This window comes from Tursiops truncatus, chromosome 3, assembly GCF_011762595.2.
Source record: "Tursiops truncatus isolate mTurTru1 chromosome 3, mTurTru1.mat.Y, whole genome shotgun sequence".
Classification (NCBI taxonomy): domain Eukaryota; kingdom Metazoa; phylum Chordata; class Mammalia; order Artiodactyla; family Delphinidae; genus Tursiops; species Tursiops truncatus.
Genome location: NC_047036.1, coordinates 159,069,624 through 159,094,341, shown reverse-complemented (window position 1 = coordinate 159,094,341; position 24,718 = coordinate 159,069,624). Strand labels below are relative to the sequence as shown.

The 24,718-nt window shown below is 51.2% G+C and overlaps 2 protein-coding genes and 1 long non-coding RNA gene across 4 annotated transcripts; 2 read left to right on the top strand and 1 right to left on the bottom strand.

Moving 5' to 3' along the window:
- Positions 1 to 3,973: 3,973 nt before the first annotated feature.
- LOC117311694 (uncharacterized) lies at positions 3,974 to 9,306 on the bottom strand. Its single transcript, XR_004525995.2, has 2 exons — positions 9,237 to 9,306; positions 3,974 to 4,819 (listed from the first exon to the last, which is right to left on the bottom strand). It is a non-coding gene; the product is annotated as an uncharacterized lncRNA (long non-coding RNA).
- NXNL1 (nucleoredoxin like 1) lies at positions 4,502 to 8,026 on the top strand. Its single transcript, XM_004312451.3, has 2 exons — positions 4,502 to 4,827; positions 7,638 to 8,026. The coding sequence occupies exons 1-2, from the start codon at positions 4,502 to 4,504 to the stop codon at positions 7,966 to 7,968; spliced, it is 657 nt and encodes a 218-aa protein (XP_004312499.1). The 3' UTR covers positions 7,969 to 8,026.
- A 3,649-nt stretch (positions 9,307 to 12,955) lies between the features above and the next one.
- TMEM221 (transmembrane protein 221) lies at positions 12,956 to 20,813 on the top strand. Of its 2 annotated transcripts, XM_033853896.2 has the most exons (4): positions 12,963 to 13,579; positions 15,850 to 15,935; positions 19,350 to 19,580; positions 20,249 to 20,813. In XM_033853896.2, exons 1-4 carry the CDS (start codon positions 13,260 to 13,262, stop codon positions 20,308 to 20,310), a joined length of 699 nt encoding a protein of 232 aa, XP_033709787.1. In that variant the 5' UTR covers positions 12,963 to 13,259; the 3' UTR covers positions 20,311 to 20,813. The 2 variants fall into 2 exon arrangements, with proteins under 2 accessions (XP_033709786.1, XP_033709787.1); XM_033853895.1 differs by having other exon boundaries at positions 12,956 to 13,579; positions 19,350 to 20,813.
- The last annotated feature ends 3,905 nt before the right edge of the window (positions 20,814 to 24,718 follow it).

Here is a 24,718-nt window from a genome sequence, read left to right as displayed (position 1 = left end):
TTTTTTTTTTTTTTTTTTTGCGGTACGCGGGCCTCTCACTGTTGTGGCCTCTCCCGTTGCGGAGCACAGGCTCCGGACGTGCAGGCTCAGCAGCCATGGCTCACGGGCCCAGCCGCTCCGCGGCATGTGGGATCTTCCCGGACCGGGGCACGAACCCGTGTCCCCTGCATCGGCAGGCGGACTCTCAACCACTGCGCCACCAGGGAAGCCCGAGACATTTTTAATTGTTACAATGTGGGACCGGGTGTGGTGGGGATAGGGGTGTTATGGCATCTAGTGAGTAGAGGCTAGGGATGCTGCTAAATGTCCTGCAATGTTCAGGACAGCCCCACACCGCAGAGAATGACCTGGCCCCAACTGCATGGGGGCTACAGTTTGGAAATTCTGGGATAGTTGAAAGGCCCAGTTAAGTTGGAAGGGACTCTGCAGCCTGACAGGCGTCATTTGCTGGGTGACTTCTCCCAGGCTCTGTGCTTCACCTGCAAAAGGGAGTAAAACCATACAGGCCTTGTAGGGCTGTTCTGAGCACACAAGGCTGGCACCTATGTTGACCTGAAAAATAAAAGTTATTTTACCAGCAAAGATGGGTTTATGGGGAAATAGCATGGAATTACAATTCAGGACAAGCAACCTACAGCGAAAACCATAGACAAGTCCAACAACAACAACGACAATAAAAAGGAGAGGAACATTATTTTATAAAGAAAAAGGAGGGGGGCTTCCCTGGTGGCGCAGTGGTTAAGAATCCACCTGCCAATGCAGGGGACATGGGTTCGAGCCCTGGTCCGGGAATATCTCACATGCCGCAGAGCAACGAAGCCCGTGTGCCACAACTACTGAGCCTGCAGTCTAGAGCCCACGAGCCACAACTACTGAGCCCGTGTGCCTACAGCCTGTGCTCCACAACAAGAGAAGCCCACCCAACGCAACGAAGAGTAGCCCCCACTCGCCGCAACTAGAGAAAGCCCGCACACGGCAACGAAGACCCAACGCAGCCAAAAATAAATTAAAATTAAAATTAAAAAAAAAATTTACTTAAGAAAAAGGAGGAAGTTGAGAGGCACTGTTTGGAAGGAAAATCCACTGGAGAAAACTGAGTGTTCAGGGTGATGACAGTTTCTCATTGGCTGAGTTCCTGGGGTAGTTGATTTCTTGTAGGAGATGCAATGTACCTCCTTTCTTTTGGTGCCTGTAATTGGTGATTCCTTCCTATTGATGATTCTTCTGTCGGGGCCTGTAATTGACAGTTCTTCCTGTAATTGACCTTGAGTAATACTGCATGAGAGCTCCCCCTCTGGCCTCCCAACTCCATTTTTGTGAGGTTTCCCTTTATTTTCATACCTTGTAAACATCTTAGAAGAGTTCTCCATTGTTGAGATAATTTTGCGCCCAGTAATCTCTTGAATTCACAATAAGTTGGGACTTCCCATGGTTCTGGCAGAGAGAGGAAAATCTAACCAGGAAATTTTAAAGGGAATTGAAACCGCACACCTCAGATGGGACTCCAACCCACAATCTCTGGCAGATGGGACTTGAACCCACAATCTCCCAGCTGAAACTTCACGCCTGGTCTCAGGGCTTACTGAAGTTCCAATTCTTGTGTCTTGGTGCAGAGAGAATTCAACGAGAGGCAAAGTGATAGGTAAGAAGTGGGGTGGGTTTTTTTTTTGGCTGTGCCAGTCTTAGCTACGGCATGAGAACGCGGACTTCTTAGTTGTGGCATCCACGTGGGATCTAGTTCCCCGACCAGGGATCGAACCCAGGCCCCCTGCATTGGGAGTGCAGAGTCTTACCCACTGGACCACCAGGGAAGTGCCAAGAAGTGGATTTAATACTATAGGACTCTTGTGAAGGATACAAGCCGGCAGGCAAGGGAGCTCTGCTGTCCTGAGAACAAAGGTGGCTACATTTTCATAATCAAAGAAAAAGTAGGTAGGGAAGAATACCCCCTTCTTCCTCATTCTTGGGTAGATGTCAAGGCTTACCTCATTAGCTCCTCCTTTAAGCTTGTATGGTCTAACTGGGACTGTCATAGCGCTACTTAAATCATATGTATTGGGTTGGCCAAAAATTTCGTTCGGGTCTTTCCATAGCCTCTTACAGAAAAACCAGAACGAACTTTACGGCCAACCCAATATATTAGTAAAAAGGTGGTAACATATACTAAAATATGCTAATTTATCTCAGGTTTCAGTATAATGTCACCTTTCCCCTAGTTTCTTTCACCTTTCCCCCATATTCCTCTGTAAGCTACAGGCCGGAATGCAGTTTTTCAGGGCAGGTTATCTTACAGACCTCACAATGCCAAATGCAGGTCTTGTATCCATTTTTTCCGTGGTAGTGGCCTAAGTAAGTGTTTAGTTTCAAATGTTCTGATTTAGCTGCCAGATGACCTGGGCATTTCCTGCTTGGTGTCTAGTTTACGGGTGACGTCCTGAAGTCCTTCTCTATCTTCCCCTAGTGGGATTTCTAGCTGTGTAAGTATCTTACTCTAGCCCTCTCAGAATGAAAGGTGGACCCATCAGGGATGGGCCCAGTCACAAAGCCTTGACAAGGTAGGTTAAACTCTTGAGAATGAGGATTTTGTGGTTTTCTTTGTTATTGTTTAAAGCCAATACTAAGTTTCTTCCCGTCTCTCACATCTCCCCAGGTCCAGAAAAGTCCTCAAGACCTGGTGTTCTGGGTACCTATTGCTGTATAACAAATCACCCCCAAACTGAGTGGCTTCATCCAAGGCTAAGCAGCTATTTCTCAGGATCCCATGGGTTGCCTGTGAGACAGGCTGGGACCTGGGACCTGGGACCCTTTGCTGCAGTGCTTGCACCTGGACAAAGTCTCCTCAAGCAACAAAATATGAGTACAAAGAAACTATAAGGGACTAAAAAGAACTGCTTGCACGCACAGTTAGGGCAAACTATGGACAAGATACAAAAAGACCAAAAAACCCCAACTGCCACTTCTGAAGAGCTGGGAGCAAAAGCGGGGTACTGCGCATGCCCCCTGCACACAACACCACCAAAGGGGTGGGCAAACCACCAAAGCCGCCCCTCCAACCCAACCCCTGGACACACCCCTCCCCTCACCCCATATAAGGAACCAGCTCGCCCCCACTTCAGCAAGCAAGCCAGCGAGGGAAACTGTTATGGTTCTGCAAGTAGGGACCTGCAGCAGGGGCCCCAGTAAAGCCTTGCCTGAACTTCTTGTCTGGCCTCTGATCAACTTCTGTTGATTAAGGAGGCCAAGAACCCTGGTCAGTAACACCTGGGCGTCCCTCTGCTGGTCTCCCCTGGCACAGTCACTGTGCTACATTCTGTCAGTGGCTGGGCTGGAAGATCACACGTGTGGCAGTTGGCTGGGCATCTAGCTCTCTTCCGTGTGGCCTCTCAACCAATAGGCTAGAACGGGTCGTAGGCCAAATCCTGCTCACTGCGGGCTAAGAATGGTTTTTACATTTTTCAACGGTTGAAAACGAAATCGAAAGATTGATGTCTCACGACATATGAAAATCCTATGAAATTCAAATTTCAGTGTCTGTACATAGAGTTTTATTGGAGCCCAGACACATAAATTAATTTACATAGTGTCTAGAGATGGTTTTGCACAATAAGAGAATTCAAAGTTGTAGCAGAGACTCTATGGCCTAAAATGTCAAAAATATTTACTCCCTGGCCCTTTATATAAAAAGTTTGCCAACCTCTGGGCTAGATCAGCTTCCTTACGTGGGGCGTCTGGAGGCCACATTCCAAAAGAGTGAAAGTGGGAGGTGAGAATAAGGCTTATCGTGGGAACTCACACCTTCCACCACATTCTATCGGTCAAAGCAAGTTAGGAGCCAACTGGCTTCAAGGAGAGGAGAACTAGTTCCCAGCGCTTGGTGGGAGAGGGCCGCAAAATACTGTGACCATGACTTTCACCCTTACTCACCATGGAATCTTAAGGTGGGCTGTTCAGACAGAATTCAGGAGGGCGAAGGGAAGAAAAAAGAGTTTATTCTTATTAATTTCTAACTGGAATTTAGCCTGTTTTCTCATGTCCTATCAAAGCAGATATTGGCCAGCTCTGTGACTTTGTCACCCGTGTAAATCAAAGATAATTTCACAGGACATCCTGGTCATGGCAGGCAGACACCTTGAAATATCATTTATGCTCATCTCGACTTAGAAATCACTGTTATTAATTAGTCGAGCCCTGTGGTTTAGGATTACCGAATGCATTCATGAAGAGGCACGTATCTTTTTACATCACAATTTAACAAAATATTTTCACACCAGGATGTCAGCCTGTTTTTTTAATGCCTTAGCAGCTGTCTGCTGAGACAGGCCCATGAGCAGCTGACCCCCTGCCCTCAGAGGCAGCAAAGAATCAGGTCGAGGTTAGGCAGATTAGTGAGGTTCTAAACTGGCCTCCTAAAAATTCCTAATCCTGGGACAGCAGCCAGTCAGCAGGCTCGGGGTCACACAAGGTCCTTGCGCCCTGTCCCCAGCACCCAGCCAGGGTTGTCATGGCCTGCCTGTTCTCTGGCCGTGTCCTGATCCGAAACAACAGTGACCAGGATGAGTTGGACACGGAGGCTGAGCTTAGCCGCCGGCTGGAAAACCGACTGGTGCTGCTGTTCTTTGGTGCCGGCTCGTGCCCGAAGTGCCAGGCCTTTGCACCCATCCTCAGGGACTTCTTTGTGCGGCTCACGGATGAGTTCTACGTGTTGCGGGCAGCCCAGCTGGCTCTGGTGTACGTGTCCCAGGACTCGACAGAGGAGCAGCAGGACCTGTTCCTCAGGGACATGCCCAAGAAGTGGCTCTTCTTGCCCTTCGAGGATGACCTGAAGAGGTGAGGTAAGAGGAGAGGTCAGGGAGGGCTTCCTGGAGGAGGGGCTGTTTCTGCTGAAAGTGAAGTATTTGTTTACTGAGGTATCTGTTCCATCTGAAGTTGATGAGCACCCTCTGTAGGCCAATCAGAACAGAGAACTGGGGGAGAGGGGCGGGGGAGGGGTACATATGTCCATTTCCATCCAGCTCCCTGGGGAGTTTACAACCTGGGAAGGGGGGAGCACAAACGTGAAACAAAGACTCAAACACTCAGATAAATACATAATAAAGAACTGCAGTAGTTCCCAAGGACAAAGGGAGGATGTCATGAGGAAATATCATGGGGAGACCTTGCTGAGATTTGGGGGTCAGGGGATGCTTCCCAGAGGAAATGGCTTTAAAGAGAGACACCCCACCACCACCACCACCAAGGACAAGGAGGATAGGAGGGTAAAGAGTGAGGAAAGGGAAGGGTTTCCAGGCAGAGGACATAACCCAGACAAAGGCTCGGAGGAATTCAGGGAAAGAACAGCCAATTCAGGGAACAGTCATACCAGGAGTAAGAAGGCAGCATGTGGAGCAGCGCCCCAAATCCCACCTAATGAGCGTGGATGTGATCCTCAGAGTAGCTGGGAGCCATGGAGGGCACTGGAGCTGAGAGAGAGAGATGGTTGAGTTCCAGCCGTCCAAGGAGCTGCCCAATAAACTGTGATCGTTTGTGGCTATTTGCAGACTTTCCCCTTTTCAACAGTGAGACTTTCATTCTTTTTATTTATTTATTTTATAAATTTATTTCTATTTTATTTCCTTATTTTTGGCTGTGTTGGGTTTTTGTGGCTGTGCACGGGTTTTCTCTAGCTGTGGCGAGCAGGGGGCTACTCTTCGTTTTAGTGCCCGGGCTTCTCATTGCGGTGGCTTCTCTTGTTGCGGAGCACGGGCTCTAGGCACGTGGGCTTCAGTAGTCGTGGCTCACAGGCTCTAGAGCACAGGCTCAGTAGTCGTGGCGCACGGGCTTAGTTGCTCCGCGGCATATGGGATCTTCTCGGACCAGGGCTTGAACCCGTGTCCCCTGCTGCATTGGTAGGTGGATTCTTAACCACTGCGCCACTAGGGAAGTCCCTCATTCTTTTTAAACCCCAATTTTTTACTATGAAAAGTTTCCTGCAAGCCGTGTGGCATGGCCAAAGGAAAAATAAAAGAAAAATTTCAAAGATACCAAAAAGTTGGAAGGAGCACACAATGAAACCCTTGGGCATTTTTGCCATTTGCTTTATCTCCATGCACGTGGAGTTTGTGCTGAACCGTTTCAAAGTGAGTTCCAGATTTTGTGCCATTCTACTGATGTCATCAATTTTGTTACAAAACTTAGAATTCTGTTTCTGGTCATGGAGACCTTCATCCCCACCCAACATTATCAGAGTTGGCACACTTGCTCACTCCCACAGCCTTCTGCAGCTGAGGAGGTTCTTTTCCCCAAATGGTGAACATTTCCCTCCCCTGGGGGAAGAAATGCCAGCTGTAAGGGGATCATAGCCAAACATTGACCTTGTTTGAGGCAGGGTCCTCTCCACAAAGCCTTCACCCAGGCAAGTATCCAGACAGAGTGAGCGAGTCCCCACCCCCTACCCCTCCCACACACAGGGTTGCCAGATAAAATACAGGACACCCAGTTGAATATAAATTTCATGTAAACAATGAAAAAATTTTGAGTATAACTGTGTCCCACGTGATGCAGGGACATACTTATAAAAAGTTATCTGTTGTTTACATGAAGTTCAAATTCATTCACACAAGGTGTCCTGTATTTCTAGTTGCTAAGTCTGGCAACCTACTCCTGTGGGATTTTGCAAGTATCAATACTATGTGTCTCTGTAAGGAGGCCTGGAAAAGGGCCACCCAAGAACCCCGTGGGTGGAAGTTAAGAATCATGGGTGATGGGACCAGTCTGGTAGCCTGCTTGACTCCATGATGACCGTGTGGGGCTTTGGCCTAGATGGGAGATTTGGTCTGGGGGTCTCCTGTGGATGGCTTTTCACTGGCTCTCTCTCATACAGAAAACAAAATCAAAAACTCCTTACCATGGCCCTGCAGGGCCTTTATGATCAATGCTGCACTCTAATCTCCCTCTGACCTTCAGGCTTTTGCACCAGCTGTGCGCACTCTGCATGGGAAAACTTTCCCCAGTTCTCCCCTTCCTCTTCCTGCAGATTTCAGCTCCAGGGTCACCTCCTTAAAGAGGTCCTCTCTGACCATAAGTCCTTTACTCAGTTTAGTATCTCTTTATGGAATCTGTCAGTGTTTATTCATTCATCCCACACACATTTCCTGAGCATCTACTCTGTGCCCGGCATTGTTTCGGGCAATGGGGACACTCGTGAATAGGGACAGAAAGTAGCCCTAGTGAAGCTACTTTCTATTGTGGGAGAAAGCTACTTTCTATTGTGGGAGAAAATGACAAACAGGAGAAATAAACTATGCAGTGTGTTGGATGCTGAGAGCCGCGCATCAGCAGAGAGAAAGAGAGGCGTTGAGATTTAAGGTTAGGTGTCTGCAGCATACAGGGTCTTAATCCGCAGATGTCTGGAGAGAGTGCTCCAGGCAGAGGACATGGCCAGTGCAAAGGCCCTGTGGTGGGAGCATGTCTGGGGTGTTGGAGCCAAAGCCCGGAGGCCAGTGTGGCCTGGCCTGTTCTGGTTCCTGGGCATCCCCAGAGGCCGGCATGGGACAGTGCACACAGAAGGCGCTCAGTAAGTACTGGGAGGAGGGATGTGGGGCTCCTCAGCATAGGGTCAAGGACGAGGGTCCGACCGGACTGACCCGCCCGCCCCGCAGGGACCTCGGGCGCCGGTTCTCCGTGGAGCGCCTGCCGGCGGTCGTGGTGCTCAAGCCGAATGGGGATGTGCTCACGCTCGACGCGGCCGACGAGATCCGGCGCCTGGGCCCTGCCTGCTTCGCCAACTGGCAAGAGGCGTCTGAGGTGCTGGACCGCAGCTTCCTGCTGCCAGAGGACCTGGACGACCCCGCGCCGCGGAGCCTCACCGAACCACTGCGCCGCCGCAAGTACAGAGTGGACCCGGCTGCGCGGGGCGTACGAGGCCGGGGTAGAGGGGGCGACCCCGGGCAGGAGGGCGAGGCCGAGGGCGGGTCAGTGGGGCTGTTCTGACCCCTGGAGGGGTGGACCGGACTTGGGGGTGGGTCCATGATGAAACCCCCGAGGAGGGCGGGGGCGGGGCTGGGGCGGGGCTGGGGCGGAAGTGGGCTGTTCTGATCCCTTTGGTGGGAGAGAACAGACAGGGGCGGGTCTATGAGGAGTCCTTCCCCCTCCCCTAGGGTGGGTGGGGCTAGGGGGTGGGGGTCTGCTCTGAACCCTCCGGTAGGACAGAACAGACAGACAGGGGCGAGTCTGTGATAAGCCCTCATCCCACCCCCACCCCCCGACCTCCCGGTAGTGGGCGGGACCGGGGGGCTGTTTTGAGGCCCCCTGGTGGAAGGCTGACGGTTAAAGCAAGCAGAATCTCTGATGAGCCCCAGCGGGACGGGAAGTGGGGTCGGGGTGAAGGGAGGGGACCATTCTGAGTTCAGGCCAGGAGGAGGGAGGGGACGTAGCGTCAGGCCGGAGCCGCGGGCTGGGGAGGCGGTCTGTATTCTGAGCCCAGCCCGAAGAGCAGAGGAGCGGTGAGGGTGGAGCTGCTCTGAGCTCCCCGGATGCAGAGTAAAGGCCGAGAAGTGGGGAGCAGGAAGGGTCTTTTTTGCGGCCCACCCTCCACACCCTCAGGATTCAGCGGGGGCGAGGGGCTGTGTAATGAGATGGCGGGGGAGAAGCAGGGCGGGACCTGAGGTAGTTCGGACGCCCCACCCCCGCCCCAGGTGGAGGGTGAGACCTAGCACAGGGCCGATGACGGAGGTTTCTGTGTGAGGCCTCCCTCCCCCTCCCCCCCAGGACCTGGCAGGCCCAGGACCTGTCTTGGTTCTCCAGCGGCCGGGGTGGTGAAGCAGGGAGAGCTTTTCAAGGGCCTCTAGAAATATTTTTAAGACTTGGGGAGGAGGGGTGGTTACAAGTTCCAAAATGGGAAAATGGAAACCAAAATCAAATGATGGTGCTGAGAACCCTCGGCCCGCCGTGCACTAAATGGCGTTGTTCACATGCTTCATGCGCAAAACTACAGTAATCCTTTAACAACGGATTTGTAGTTTGCACGGGATGCAGTTCAATATTTGGTGTCGTGTGCGCTGGGTCCAGGACCTTCAGCGAGGGCTCAGAGTCTCCCTGTCCCTGGTGAACCCTGGGGATTCACGAGGAGACAGCAGAATATAGAAATCAAAAACCCTAGTCTGGAGCCCCTTCCCGGCTGTGTGACTGTAGGACAGTCACCTCCCCTTTCTACGCCTCCTTTCTTTCCTCTGGAAAATGACAGTAAGGCAAGGTCCTACCTGGCAGATCAGCCAAGGACCCAGAGCCGGAGCTCGCTCCGCGCATGAACCTCTTCATTTTGCCTCTGGCGCCGCCTGGCGGCGAGATGGGGAGGTACGTCCTAGGGGAGGGGCCAAACATGCAAATGAGGTGCAGTCCACACCTGTTCCCAGCCTCCGGAAAGGGTGTGCTAGGAGGGCGGTGCGACTCCGGGATTTGGGGGGCCCTGGAGGCCTAGGGACTGGACAAGTGCCTCATTTCTTGCTCACCCCTAACCCCCAATCTCCAAGTGAGGAAATTGAGGCTCAGGTCGGTGATGCCACCTGCTCTGGTTCCAGACACATCTTGCCCTTCATTGACCTTAATTAGGCCTATCTGTGAAATGGTTGTGTTAAACCCTGTGATAATGGCTCTTAAATTCTTAGGTCGCTGGCTCACCGACAGCCTTTAAAAGAAGTTAAAAAACATCCTTCCTGAGAGCAAACCACAGGACACACATCCCATCAATATCTTTACTATTTCAGCCAGCACGGAATGAGAGTGGCCAGGTTTTGCCCCCCGGGCAGTGAGGTAGGGAAGTCCGCTCCCTGTCCTGTCAGGCTGTGTGATGTGGGCAGGTCACTGGCCGTCTCTGAGTCTCCCTCCTGGTAGATAGGGATCAAACCTCCCATCCCCATCTCTACTCCTGCTTGTCACAGCTAAGGTGAGGAAGGGACAGCTTGGCATCTGGCCAAGGCAGACAAGATCACTGTCAGAGTGTCACCTACAGAGTGTTGCCAACTTGCAGGGTTAAATTTCCAAATTGAAACCAGACACCCCCAAACCAGAGAATCACCCCCATATTCAAAGGGGGTGCCAGGTTGTGGTATCTGTGACACTACCGCCCAGCCTCCATCAAATAATTGTGAAGTCTAAAAGAGGGCTGTAATGACCTTTGGCCATTGCATAGAATTGCCCCTTTATTTGGCTGATTTAGCGTGTGTTTTCACCTCCTCCCCAGAAGGGCAAGCTGGACCTGCCTTTGTCACCACTGGGTCCCCAGAGCCAGGGGGGCACGGGCCCCCATCAATGTTTTTTGAATGAATAAATGCCTCTATCTTACAGCTGTGTATCCCCAACACCCAGAACAGAGCAAGGACTCTGTTCCAAACAAATCACTGAGCCCCAGCTATCCCAATGTGAGACGTTTTCTTACCTGTAAAACATGGAAAACTCACTCTAACTTTGGCGATGAAGAAAAAGGCTGGGTGTGTCGGGCCAAAGCCTGGTGAATAAATGAATGAATAAACTGATTCCTCTTATAGATGAGGAGGCCCAGAGAGGTTAAGGGATTTACCCAAAGCCACACAGCAAAGGAAGAAGCCAGCTGTTGCTGAAGGGTCACCCTGTTCTCTCCCCTGGGGTCATTTTACCCATCAGGCACTGGGCTGAGGGCTCAAGGCCCACAAACTTTTCCCAGAAGACCCCAAAATTTTGAAACCTGAAAAAAATGGCTCCCCAAATTAGAGAAGAGACCTGGAAATTCAAAACCAGTGGGATCTATAACATTTCTGTGAAGCAATATAAAGCAGTGGGTGGGAGCTAGGCTGTCTGTGTTTGCTGCGTGACCTAGGGAGTTACTTAACCTCTCTGTGTCTCAGTTTCCTCATCTGTAAAGCCTAGGTGATGACTATGCTGTCTTTCAGGCCCAAATGCATTAAGACAGAGATGGCTTGCAGGAGGCCATGTCGACCTCATTCACTCTTATATTCTGGATCTATCAGGAATGTGTTAACTTTGAAACCATTTTCAGTTTTGATATTTCAAACTTCGCAAGAATTACAGAGCAGGAGTACAAAGCGATCCGTTCACTCATGCATGCAACAAGCATTTATTAAGAGCCTACTGTGTGCGAGGTGCAGACCCAGACACAAAGGGGACACAGCAGTGGACACTTGAAGCAGACATTCTACGGTCTGAAGCAGCCACCCCTCCCCCACTACCGGGCCACACATAGTGGGAAAATGCACATGGTGCGCTGCCAGAGATGTAAAGTGCTACAGGAAAGCAAGAAGACAAACAATCCAAATGAGCGAAGGATATGAAGAGACATTTCTCCAAAGAAGATACACAAATAGCCAACAAGGGCATGAAAAGACACCCTACTTCAGTGGTTATTATGGAAATGCAAATCGAAATTGCAATGAGATACCCATTCACATCCTGTAGAATGGTTACAAAAAAAAAAAAAAAACAAAAGAGAAAATAACAAGTGTTGGAAGGGAAATGAAGAAATTGGAAGCCTGGTGCACTACTGGTGGGAATGTAAAATGGTGCAACCGTTGTGGAAAACAGGCAGTTCCCCAATAAGTTAGAGAGTTACCATATAACCCAGCCATCCCACTCTAGGTGTAGACCCAAAAGAAATGAAAACAAGACTCAAACAAATCATTGTGTGTGCATGTTCTTAGCAGCACTATTCACAGTCGACAAAAGGTGGAAACAACCCAAATGTCCATCAAAAGATGAATGAGTAAATGTGGTCCACCCATACAATGAAATGATATTCAGCCATAAAAAAGGAATGAAGCATGGGCATATATACACTACCAAACATAAAATAGAAAGCTAGTGGGAAGCAGCCGCATAGCACAGGGAGATCAGCTAGGAGCTTTGTGACCACCTAGAGTGATGGGGTAGGGAGGGTGGGAGGGAGGGAGATGCAAGAGGGAAGGGGACATTTGTGTATGTGTAACTGATTTACTTTGTTATAAAGCAGAAACTGACACACCATTGTAAAGCAATTATACTCTAATAAAGATGTTAAAAAAAAAAAGAATGGAGCACTGACACGAGCTACAACATGGATGAGCCTTAAAAACCTTATGCTCAGGGAAAGAAGCCACACACAAAAGGCCACATATTGTCTGGTTTTGTTTATCTGAAACGTCCAGAAAAGACAAATCCATAGAGACAGACAGTAGATTGATTTGTGGTTACCAGGGGCTGAGAGGGGGGAATGGGAAGCGACTGCTAATGGGGGAGGGGGGGGGAAATGGAAATTCCAGAACTAGATAGAGGTGATGGTTGCACAACGTTGTGTATGTACTAAATACAACTGAATTGTTCACTTTCTAATGGTTAATTTTTTTTTTTTTTTTTTGCGGTACGAGGGCCTCTCACTGTTGTGGCCTCTCCCGTTGCGGAGCACAGGCTCCGAACGCGCAGGGTCAGCGGCCATGGCTCACGGGCCCAGCCGCTCCGCGGCATGTGGGATCCTCCCGGACCGGGGCACGAACCCGTGTCCCCTGCATCGGCAGGCGGACTCTCAACCACTGCGCCACCAGGGAAGCCCCTCTAATGGTTAATTTTATGTCGTGTAAATTTCACCTCAATTTTTAAAACTTAAAAATAAATAAGTAATATCCCCCAAAATGTGCCGTGGGAAGAACAAAGGCTAGCAGCGAAGGACAGGTGTGCTGCTTGGGGAGGGGGTGCAGGAGGGCCTCTCTGAGGTGGCTGACGTTTCTGAAAAGCCTTGAAAGAAGGTGAGCAGAGGGGACATTCCAGCCAATTGCCGGATCCGCGGGTAGAGACCACATATCAGAGCGAATTATTTAAAAATTCGGTCAAGTTTCTTTTCTTTCTTAAAAGACAGCAATGAAACAGGTGCTTGGGGCAGCGGGAGGGGAAAATGGGGCACTTGAATGAGTTTATGGATCTGTGAGGCTCTCTGGATCCCGCCACGGCGCCCTTATCCCACGTGGGACCGCCTCCGCCCCTTCTTCGCCCCGCCCCCCGCAGGCCCCGCCCCTCCAGAACTCTGAGGCCAGGAGCTGTCGCTCACGGAGAAAGAAAAGACTTTGTCTCAAGTTTTCCCAGAGCTTTCTCGTCCTCACCGCGACTGGCATCCCGAGCCCTCTGCGGCCCCGACAATATTCAGAACCCCCCCCTGCGGCCCCGCCCCCTCTGGACCGCCGAGGGCCTCGGACGCCCCTCAACTCCCCTGCCCCCTAAAATCTCTTTGATTCCTCAACTGTCCCATAGGCCCGCAGGACCCCTCCATGGCCAGGTCGTACGGCGGCCGGGTGCTGGCCGCGATGATCCTTTTGGGCATCCCCGCGGCCGTGCTGGCGGCGCTGGGCGCGCAGCTGCTGTTCCAGCTGCAGGCGGGCCGCGCGGAACTTCGAGGACCGCGAATCGACGTGGTGGGCCCGGAGCTGGGCGCCGGCCCTGGGCTGCCGGAGGACGCGGCCGGGGCGCTGCTGCCGCTGGCAGCCGCGCTCGCCGCGCTCGCCCTGGTGCTGGGTCTCACCTGTCTGCTTCTCGCCGCGCTCTGCGGCCACCTGGGCGCCGAGATGGCGCGGGGACCGGGCTCCGGCAGGTAGGAGGACCGGCCCCTCTGCCCGGCTGGGGGCTGGACAAGCCCGGGGGAGCCGCTTCCCTTCTCTGGGCCTCAGGTTGGGGGAGAGCTTTCCTTCCTCACTCCCTCCATCCATCTTTCCCTTCCTCCTTTCTTCCGTCCCTCCCTCCCTCTCTTTCTCCTTCTCTCCATCCATCCCCTCCCTCCATCCTATATTTGTTGAAAATTTACAGCAGGTACAACTACAGCTGGGACCCCCTTTTCAAAGATGTGGCAACAGGCTCAGAGAGGGCCTGGGGTCAGTTAGCCCCAGTGTTGATAGCGTTTGTCATTTATGGAAACCTAAGCTCTAGGTGCCCCCCACTTAATGTGGATTAACACAGTGAAGCCCCCTGGGTGGCTGGCGCTGTTATTATCTCCCGTTTTAACAGTGTGTTAAAAAGAGTCTGCTCTCTCTAGGCTGCCAGGATTGGAAGGGGGTGGACTGGATTTGAACTTGAATCTGGTAGAGCCAGAACATGTGCCCTGGCCCTGGGTGGGGTTCCTTGTCAGGCACCTGAGCTCGGGGATATGGGCACTGGACAGGGCGGCCGGCGGGTGCATGTGGAGTGCGGAACCTTCCTTGAGCCAAGGACTTGGCTGTCCCATATCTGAGTGTTTCCTTCCAGGATGCTGGGGGAGGGGAGCTGGGATCCTTGTCCAGGATTCCATGGATCTGAGCGGATGGGAAATTCCACCATCTGATCCCATCCGAACTGTGCACCCTCCGTCTGATAGTTCAAGGGGTGCTGAAAAGCATGTGTTCTGTCAGTTGACAAATATGCGTTGGGCACCTGCCGGGGGGCTGAGCCGAGCATTGGGTATTGGCGACCCAGCAGGAACCAGGCGGACCTGGACCCACCTTCATGGGGACACAGATAATGAAGATACAAAACAGATCAGTAATGTCAAATGGTGATGAATGCCGGAAATGGATGAAAATGGGGTGATGTGGTGCAGGAGGACAGGGTGGGGGATGAGATGGGACCATCAGGGGAGGCCTGTGTTGAGACTTGAGGGAGGAAAGGAGGCAGAAGATCTGGGGGACTGTGGTCCAGGCAGAGGGAACAGCATGTGCAAAGGCCCTGGAGCAGGAAGGAGCTTAGGGCGTTAGAAGGTGATAGAGGTGATTGGTGTGGCTGAAGGGTAGATAAGGAAGATGAGGGCCAGGAAGTGAGAGGTACTGGATTTTTTTTTTTTTTTTCCGCATGTGGCATGCATGCTCTTAGTTCCCCAACCAGGGATTGAACTTGCCCCCCCCCCCCTTGCAGTGGAAGCACGGAGTCTTAACCACTGGACCACCAAGGAAGTCCAAGAGGTACTGGATTATATAGCGCTTCCTGTGCTGTGGTGAAGCCCTTGGGGTTTTCTCTGACTGAGAGTTGTGAGCCAGGAGGGATGTGATCTGACTTAAGTTTGAAAGAACCCACTTAAGTTTGAAAGAACCCACTCTGGCCACTGTGCAGAAAAGGGGTCAGGAGGGGAGTTGGAAGGCAGACCAGGGAGGAGGCCATTTCCATGGTATTGGTGGGAGGTGAGTGATGATGGAAGCTCTCCTTTTCCTGATCTCACAGGACTGGAGAAGGGCATGCACCCAGTGGAAGCACTTAGCAAGGGGCTGGGCTCAAAACTAAGTCCTCAATCCATGTCAGCTCTTGGGAATCTCTGTTTCTATTGTCACTGATAACAAGTTAGCCTCAGTTTTCTCACCCCCAAATAAGCTTATGGTCTGTAAAATAATGGAGGTCAGATGTTTAGCAAGTGTCTGTACACAATAGCTGCTTCATTAGTGTTGGGTGTTCGAATGGACTGATGTATATGGATGGGTTTTGGGGGAGGGGAATGGAATGGCTAGGGACTGGATGGATGAATGGACAGATGGTTGGTTTGCTCGATGGATGGTGACTGGGAGATAGACGATGGATGGATGGGTGGGTGGGGGTTGGATGGATGGATGGATGGATGGCAGATGACAAATGGATGAATGGATAATGATGGATATTTAAATAAATGGATGGATGGATGAACAAAGCATGGTTAAATGGATGGATGGCTGTATGATTGAATAATTGATGGGGACGGGTGGATGGTAAAGGATGAATGAGTGGGGGGAAAGATGAGTGGATGGTTAGGTCCTCACATAGACCTCCAGTTCCCCAAAGCTGGACCACTCCCCCTACCTCTCCTCCCCATCCTTATTCCACCAGCTCTGCCTCCTGAGCCCATTTTCTTCCTGCCCCCCTCCCTGCCAGGTCTGACTGGTTTCTCTATGACTGCCGCCTCCTCAGACATGTGGCCCTCGGCCTCTTCTGTTGTGGGGTCTCCGTCTACTTAGCAGGTACGTGCTCAGGATAGAACATGGGGTGTAGGGCCCTGGGTTGGGGTGACCGGGGGTAATAGCCCCACAACTGGGGTCAGCTCCAGAGGCAGCCTGCCTGTTTCACTCTTGGCTCCTACACTCTAGCCCATGGCTGGCATCTGATCCCAGTGGGGATTCCATAAATGGCAGCTGTCTTCAGAACACCTCTGATTCATCAGTTTTCTACATTTGGTTTGAATAAAAGTTTCCAAGTCCTTGGTGGTTTCTGGAGATAGTGTTTCACAGGTTGACCTTAGCAAAAACTGTTTTGGTCACAAATATCTGAATCCAGCTCAAGAAGGGCTTAAGAAAAAAAAATACGCTTCATAAACCAGAAATGCAATTTTAAATCCCAAAACATGAAGCAGAGTAAAAACTAATAACCTGAGTGCCCGAGGGACACACTGCACTGTCTTTCCTTCCCCGACTTATAACTCTTCTTTGATCAACATTCTCTCACCCACAACATGCTGGTAAAGGAATCCAATCATCACCTTTCTTTCCCCCCCCCCCTTCCCCTCATCACCTTTCTTAAAGAGACTCCTGACATCTTATATTTTGTTCTAATCTTGAAAAATATGTTGCTGGTGCTGGAGACTCAGCGCTGAATCATACATAGATCCTTGGCAGCCTTATAAACAACCTGTTTCACTGGAAGAAAAAAAAATCAGCTGACTGAAAAACAGAGATTTGCTATTACTGTTTTTCCTTAGTACCATAATAGAGAAATAGAAGTTTACACGATATATTTAAAAGATTTATTCATGAGATATGAGCCTAGGGTTCATTGTGGGAATTTGTATGTACAGTGCAGCGAACTCTGCATAACTCTTGTTGTTTGACTTCATAAAATGCTCTGGATTTTATTAAGTGTGGAACTTCCCTGGCGATCCAATGGTTAAGAATCTGCGCTTCCACTGCAGGGGGCGTGGGTTCATCCCTGGTCAGGGAACTAAGAACTAAGATCCCACGTGCCACGTGGCCAAAAACAAACAAAAACAAACAAAAATGTTCTGGATGTGTGTGTGTTTTTTTTTTAAATATATTTTATTTACTTATTTTTGGCTACATTGGGTCTTCGATGTGGTGAGCGGGCTTTCTCTAGTTGCGGTGAGAGGAGGCCACTCTTCATTGTGGTGTGCAGGCTTCTCACTGCGGTGGCTTCTCGTTGCACAGCACGGGCTCTAGGCACGTGGGCTCCAGTAGTTGTGGCACGTGGGCTCATTAGTTGTGGTGCACGGGCTTAGTTGCTCCACGGCATGTGGGATCTTCCCGAACCAGGGCTCAAACCCGTGTCCCCTGCATTGGCAGGCGGATTCTCAACCACTGCGCCACCAGGGAAGCCCTGGATGTGTGTTTTTTAAAAAGGAGAGTGGATGGAGTGACTCGTGTATCTGAAAAGATCAGGGGTTATTGGCCTCAGGTGTGGCTGGATCCAGGCACTCCAATGAGGTCTTCAGAAATGCTTCTCACTTCATCTCATCACCTGCCGTGCCCTGAGAAAGAGGCCTGTCTCTGTAAGCGCTTTCAACACAATACCTATGACCTCAAGCCTTTTCATAAGCCAACAAAAGTGTTGGAGACTTGAAGAATAAAATATTCTTATTCTAAAATACAAGAAAACTCACAAAGGGCAAACAAAGGTAACTATGTCAGCCTCATTAAGCATTAAATTAAGAATTTGTTCAGCTCCCATTTAGATTCTTTTTGAGGATAGGTGACCTCACTCAGCAAGAATTCCTGAGCATGTCCAGCCAATCATTCATTCATTGCTAACCAGAGCCAAAATAATAGTTATAAAGATCTTTCAAAAAAAGAAAAAAATGTTTAGGGCTTCCCTGGTGGCGCAGTGGTTGAGAGTCTGCCTGCCTATGCAGGGGACGCGGGTCGTGCCCCGGTCCGGGAAGATCCCACATGCCGCGGAGCGGCTGGGCCCTTGAGCCATGGCCGCTGAGCCTGCACGTCCGGAGCCTGTGCTCCACAACGGGAGAGGCCGCAAAAGTGAGAGGCCCGCGTACCGCAAAAAAAAAAAAAAAAAAAAAAAAAATTTTAGAGCAAGGACTTCCCTGGTGGTCCAGTGGCTAAGACTCCACGCTCCCAATGCAGGGGGCCTGGGTTCGATCCCTGGTCAGGGAATTAGATCCCACATGCTGCAACTAAGAGTTCACATGCCGCAACTAAGACCCAGCACAGCCAAATAAATACATAAATAAAAATATTTTAAAAAAATGTTTAGAGTAAAAAAAGTCCTTGGCCTTGCCTTAATATGTCAGACATGATGCATTGTGGCATCTTCAAAAGCAAGAGTACAGAGCTGGAGAAAGCATTAAAACAGCCCACAAAGTGCCAAGAAGTCCTTCATCAGCTCTGGGCTTCTCTCCTACCAATTCCCTAATGGCTGCAGTTAGAAAATAACCCTGTCCTCATAGGCCAAGCAAAGGTCCCAGGGCTGACTCTGATTGGCTGAGCTTGGGTCATGTGATAGCCATGCACCAATCACTATAATCAGGGGAAGCAGTGCTCTGATTGGCCTAGAACCATACATGTCACTGATGCCAGAATGGTGGGTCAGTCCTTCTAGACCAGTGACCAGGGTAGGGGTAGGGACTGGACCAGCACTTCTCAATGGGAACTGATTCTGCCCCTGAGGGAACACTTGGCAATCAACATCTAGAGACATTTTTGGTTGTCACGATAGGGCAGGCGGAGCGTACTACTGGTATCTGGTGGATAGAAGCTGCTAAATGTCCTACAATGCACAGCACAGTCCCCACCAAAAAGAATGGTGGTGCCAACTGGACATCGGACAGGGCAACAGAGAACCAGTACAGGTCCTCAAGGCCAGGTCGTCAACTGTCTTTTTTGATTTTTAAGATTTACTTTTATTTATTTATTTTGGCTGCGCCAGTTCTTAGTTGTGGCATGTGGGATCTTTTTAGTTGCGGCATGCGGGATTTTTAGTTGCTGCTCCTTAGTTGTGGCATGCATGTGGGATCTAGTTCCCTGACCAGGGGTGCAACCCAGGTCCTCTGCATTGGGAGGGCGGAGTCTTACCCACTGGACCACCAGGGAAGTCCCCGCCAGCTGTCTTGTTGTTCAGATCAGCAAACTGAGGCCAGAGAGGGACCGTGATTCACTCAAGGTCAATCACAGGGATTCAGAAAGCCTGAGATCTGAGTTGTTTCAATCGTGGTAAAGTACACATAACACGCAATTTACCATTTTATAGTAAAACAGATGTGATGATGATGTATTTGTCGGGTGTGAAGGGGTTAGATGCGTTAGTCTATGTGCCTATCATAATGTACAATTTTCTATAACTGCTCTCCATGTGGGGGAGCTCTCCCAGGGGTGGGAGAACAAACGTTGAATAAGAGCCGTTTCCTTCCCCAGCACTATCCATCTACGCCCTGCTTCTCTTCGAGATCGAGACGGGTGCGGCAGCTGCCTCCATCCTTGGCTTGGGTGCTCTGGTCCTGGTGGCGGCGCTGACCCACACTCTACTCCGGGCCGCCCGGGCCACCCGCCGTGGCCTCCATGAGCTGTCCCCACCGCACTTTGAAGACGACCCTGTCTGCCCTTCTGAAGTCTCCAAGGCCAGCTCCAGGGCTCAGCCCCAGCAGGGTACCCATCACTGGACCCCCTACTCATCCTACCCAAAACCTGGGGACTCCCTCAGATCCATGGTTACTGCCACAACACCTGCAGCCATAGGGGGAGGCCGGGAGGGCAGCCTGCCTGCATTCCGCATGCACCGGACACTGTCTGCCAGTGAGGGGCACTGGGAAGAGGTCACTCATGAGATGCGTAGCATCCTGAGCCACAGGCCAGGGGGTTCAGGGAAGGACTCCACTCTGGTGTGAGCCCAAAGATCAAGGATAGAGACCTAGGGTCAGGCAGCAGGAAGAGGACCCTTGTAGAGATAGCTCCAGGCTCAACCACAGTAGCAGTATAACTTGATTTCTCTCTCAGTTCACAGCATCCCTGATGTGTGTCCTCAAGGTTGCCTCATGGCACAAAAAGGCTGCCAGGGCTCCAACCTTTACCTTTACCTCACTCAGAGAGAAAGGCAGAGGGCCAGGACTTCTCAGGAGATTTTGGAAGTTTTCCTGGGAGGCCTTGGGACACTTCTGCTTATACCCCATTGGCCAGAACAGAGTCATGTGGCCACGCTTCAATACAGATGAGACAAGGAAATGTAGCTGCCCAGAATGAATAAGATTCTGGTATAGGCAGGAGGGGAGGGGAGAGCTCAGGCAGCATTTCTCTAAACATCTCCGTCCATTTTACAGATGAGGAAACCGAGGCCCAGAGAGGGGCAGTGACTCACCAAGGGTCCCACGGCCAGTATTGAGCATCAGAGCCAGGATTCGAACCCAGGTCCTGTAACCCCCATGCTGCTGATAGTGCAAGTCTCAGACTCTGCGACTCCTTCCGGGCTGTGAGCGTTTGAAACCTGTGTGTGCGGAGCTCAGAGCAGCCCAGGGCCATGGACGCACCTGGAGGCCTGGACCCAGACTCCTGGCTGTGGGCCTGTGGCTGAGGGCTTCAGCGCTCTGTGTCTCAGTTTCCTGGTCTGTAAAATGGGAATGGAAGCGGTCCCTCTTCCTAAGGCTCCCGTGAGACTCCGTGTGAGCCATTCCAGGGGCCTGTGCATAGCAGGTCCTCAAGGCGTGTCAACCTGTGCTTCTGTCAGTCGGGGTGCCTGGTAGCAGGAAAAGGTGGGTTGATGGCCAGTGTCTGGGACTCTTGGAACTGACAGGGCTTGGAGTGGATAACTCAGAGCCTCAGGGGGTCTCCGGAGGCCCTGGCCCCACCCCTGTCCTGCACAACCTGAAAATAAACTCCATGTCACTATTTCCATGTCATCTGAGCCATGTCCAAACGTGCTGCGTGGCCAAGTGCAGACCCAGGATGAGGGGTGGAGGGAAAGGAGTGGGGGTAGAAAGGGCAGGAGTCAGGGGGCAGAGAGTGTGCCCCTTGTAGAGCCAAGTCTGGGACCCATGCCCCACAAATCTTCACGCATATACATTTCACAGGGTGCGGGGATGGCCTGGTCCCTGCCCCCACCCCAAATGGACAAATGTCCCCAGAAGTCTCCCAAGCCGTCCCTTCCTGGGCCACACAGGGACTCGGGGTGGAGGAAGCTCGGCCACACAGTGGCTTGAAGTCCCCCAGGACCCATCTCCATGGGCAGAGAGGTGGCAGCACCCAGCAGGGAAGCTGGTCCCCAAACCTGACCTTGGGTAAGGATTCTGATGATCAGGTACAGAGTTGGGTGCCCCATTGGCTTGGATCACCTCCTTCCTGAGCCCCTGGGAGGCTGCACAGACCTCCTCCTCCCATATGGCACCTGTCACAGGGGTGCCCAGGAAGCATAGGCTCTCGGTGAGCATGAAAATATCATTGAAGAGGATCGAGTCAGAATGAATGTCGTGTCCCATGCCTAGTACTGCAGACACACACCAGGCACTTCCGGCTTTAGTTAATCCTTAGGACAACCCCACTCACAGATGGGCAAACTGAGGCCAGAAAAGCAAGGCCACTCATGTGAGAACACACGGCGGTGGTGATGGCTGGAACCCCATAACCCTGTCACGTAGGACACCAGGACATAGCTAGTGCCCGGGAAACACTGGAGACTCCAGTTTCTGAGAACTCTCTGGAATGGGGGAGGCCCTGGGGACTCTGAGGGTGGGCAAGAGAGTTGAGGAGGAAGGACCCAAGCTGCTGTGTGCGAGGAGTACCTGGTGGACTGGTCAGGAGAATTAGAAGCTAGACGTCTAGGCCTAATCTTCAAGGCCAGGACTAGGGTGCGGGTACAAAATTTAAGGAGTCTCTAAAGAGATGAAAACAAGGGTTCAGACAAATCCTTGTACACGTGCATTCATAGCAGCGCTAGTCACAGTCACCACAAGGTGGAAACAACCCAAATGTCCATCAACAGATGAATGAATAAACAAAAAGTGATCCATCCATACAGTGGAATATTACTCAGCCATAAAAGGAAGGAAGAAGCTCTGACACATGCTACAGCACGGATGAACCCTGAAAACATGATGCTGATTGAAAGAAGCCAGACACAAAGGCCAATGATCCCATTGATATGAAATGTCCAGAACAGGCAAACCTACAGAGATATAAAGTAGATTAGTGGTTGCCAGGGGCTGGGGGCGGGGGAATGGGGAGTAATGGCTAATAGGGATGACGTTTCCTTTGGGGCGATGGAAATGTTCTGGAACTAGATAGAGGTGATGGTTGCACATCGTCCGTGCGCTAAATGCCACTGAACTGTACATTTTTAATTGGTGAATTTCATGTTATGTGAATTTCACCTCAACTTAAAAAAAAAAAAAAAGAAAATTTAAGGAGGCACTCGCTCTCAGGTTCCTTCACCTGCAGGTGGGCCCCAAGTTTGAAGCGAGCACCTCCTTAAATGTGGGCCCTACGTGCTCACTAGCCTCATCCCATCAGAGATCCCAGATCTCCGCGCGTCCTCCTGGGACCAAGAACTGGAGCCCTGGAAAGTCTGCAAGGTTACAACGTGGGAGGCTGGCTGGAAGCGCTGCCCACAGTCCCTGCTGAAACCTGGCCCTGTTGTCGACACCGCCCTGGATGGGGTGCTGAGCACCTTCGTATTTTGATCAGAATCTGGCGAGCAGGGAAGAGGCTGGTCCTAGGGCTGGAGCCAAACGCTCTGGTTGCTCCCTGTCCCGGGCACCTGATGAGGGTTTTGTGTTCCAAGAGCCAGCTTGGACAGACCTGGCTCAGGGAGCAGTCATGCGACCTGCACTTCAGTTTCTTTCTTTATAAAATAGGGCTAATCCCCCAATCCCATCATAGTACAGCTGTGAGGACCAAATCGGAGCGCATCAATGACTCCGTTAGCTCCACGGGCCTCACCGACATAAGTAGCTGTCGGCATCCTGGTACATTTTGAGGTGTAGACACACCTGTTAAAGATGCTGCCTTGGGGACTTCCCTCGTGGTCCAGTGGTTAAGAATGCGCTTTCCAATGCAGGGGACCCAGGTTTGATCCCTGGTCGGGGAACTACGATCCCATATGCCGTGGGGCAACTAAGCCCATGCGCCACGACTACTGAGCCCGCACGCTGCAACGAAGAGCCCGTGCACTGCAACGAAAAGATCCCGCATACCCCAATGAAGATGCCACAACTAAAACCCGACACAACCTAATTAATTAATTAATTATAAAAAAGATGTTGCCTTGGTTTAGGGTCATCAGAACCAAAGGCTGAGATGATTGCCAAGATGTGGTTTACCTGGGAAGTGACCCCAGGAAGCCCCGGAACCCTGCAGGGGGCGCCAGTGGGCAGATGGCGCTAAGGGCAACGGGGGCTCGATCCCCCTGGGCACCCCAGGGAGACAGTATAGAGCACACATGGCAGTTGGTCCCAGCCCAGGGGTGAGGGGGCTGGGATATTTATCCTCCTATTTCCATCAGGCATTAGCTGAGAGCTGTTCCCAGAGGGACTGACCCCTCACACTTCTAGCCTTCCCTGTGCACCAGCTAGACACGCTCCTCTGGTCACAGGAGGCCCCAGGCAGGGTCACAGGTACTTGCTGTGGAGGGGAGGGAGGCACAGATAGCCTCTGCTCCAGCTTCGTGGTATTTTTGCAACAGCAGGCATAAACGGGATATTGAAAGCACTTAACTGTGCTATTTGTGGTTGAGAAGAGCTGTTGGTTTTTGGATGCCCACCACGTGCCAACACCCTGCCTAACTCACACAAGGGTCACCACTGTTGCCCCCTCATCACACCCACTGGTCTCCCACCTTTACTTCTGCAGGTAAAATCTTCTGAAAGTGGCAGATGGAGTTGGGGTCCTCTGTGCTGGTGACATTTAGAACAGAAGGTCAGATGTCACCTTGAGGGAGATTGCTCAGAGCAAACAAGGGGCCCGTTTCCCCCAGAGAACACTTTATTAAAAACACTTTAAGGGCTTTCCTGGTGGCGCAGTGGTTAAGAATCCACCTGCCAGTGCAGGGGACACGGGTTCAAGCCCTGGTCTGGGAAGATTCCACATGCCGCAGAGCAACGAAGCCCGTGTGCCACAACTACTGAGCCTGTGCTCTACAGCCCGCGAGCCACAACTACTGAGCCCGCGTGTCACAACTACTGAAGCCTGCCTGCTCTAGGGCCTGTGCTCCACAACAAAGAGAAGCCACTGCAATGAGAAGCCTGCGCACCGCAACGAAGAGTAGCCCCCACTCGCCACAACTAGAGAAAGCCCATGTGCAGCAACGAAGACCTGATGCAGCCAAATATAAATAAATAAATTTAAAAAAAGAAAAAAAAATGATTCAACCAGGGTAGGATCTGCTTTCAAGTTCACTTTGTGGTTGTTGGCAGGATTCAATTCCCTGTGAGCTGTGGAACTTAAGTCCTTGCTTCCTTGCTGGCTGTTGGCCAGAGGCTGCCCTCAGTTCCGTGACATGTGGGCCTCTCTATAGGGCAGTGTGCATCATTGTAGCCAACAAGGGAGAGTCTGCAACAAGATGGAAATCTTGTATTTTAAACCTACTCACAGAAGTGAAGTCCCATCACCCTTACTGTATTCCATTGGTTAGAGGTGAGTCTACACTAGATCCAGCCTGCCCTCAAGTGGAGGATTACACAGGCCTGAACACCAGGATACCAAGACAAAAGGTTCCAAAGGGAACCATCTCACAAACTACTTAATGTCTTGTAAATTCTCTGTGGGCGCTTCCCAATGACAAATAAAAAGGGCAGGTGGAT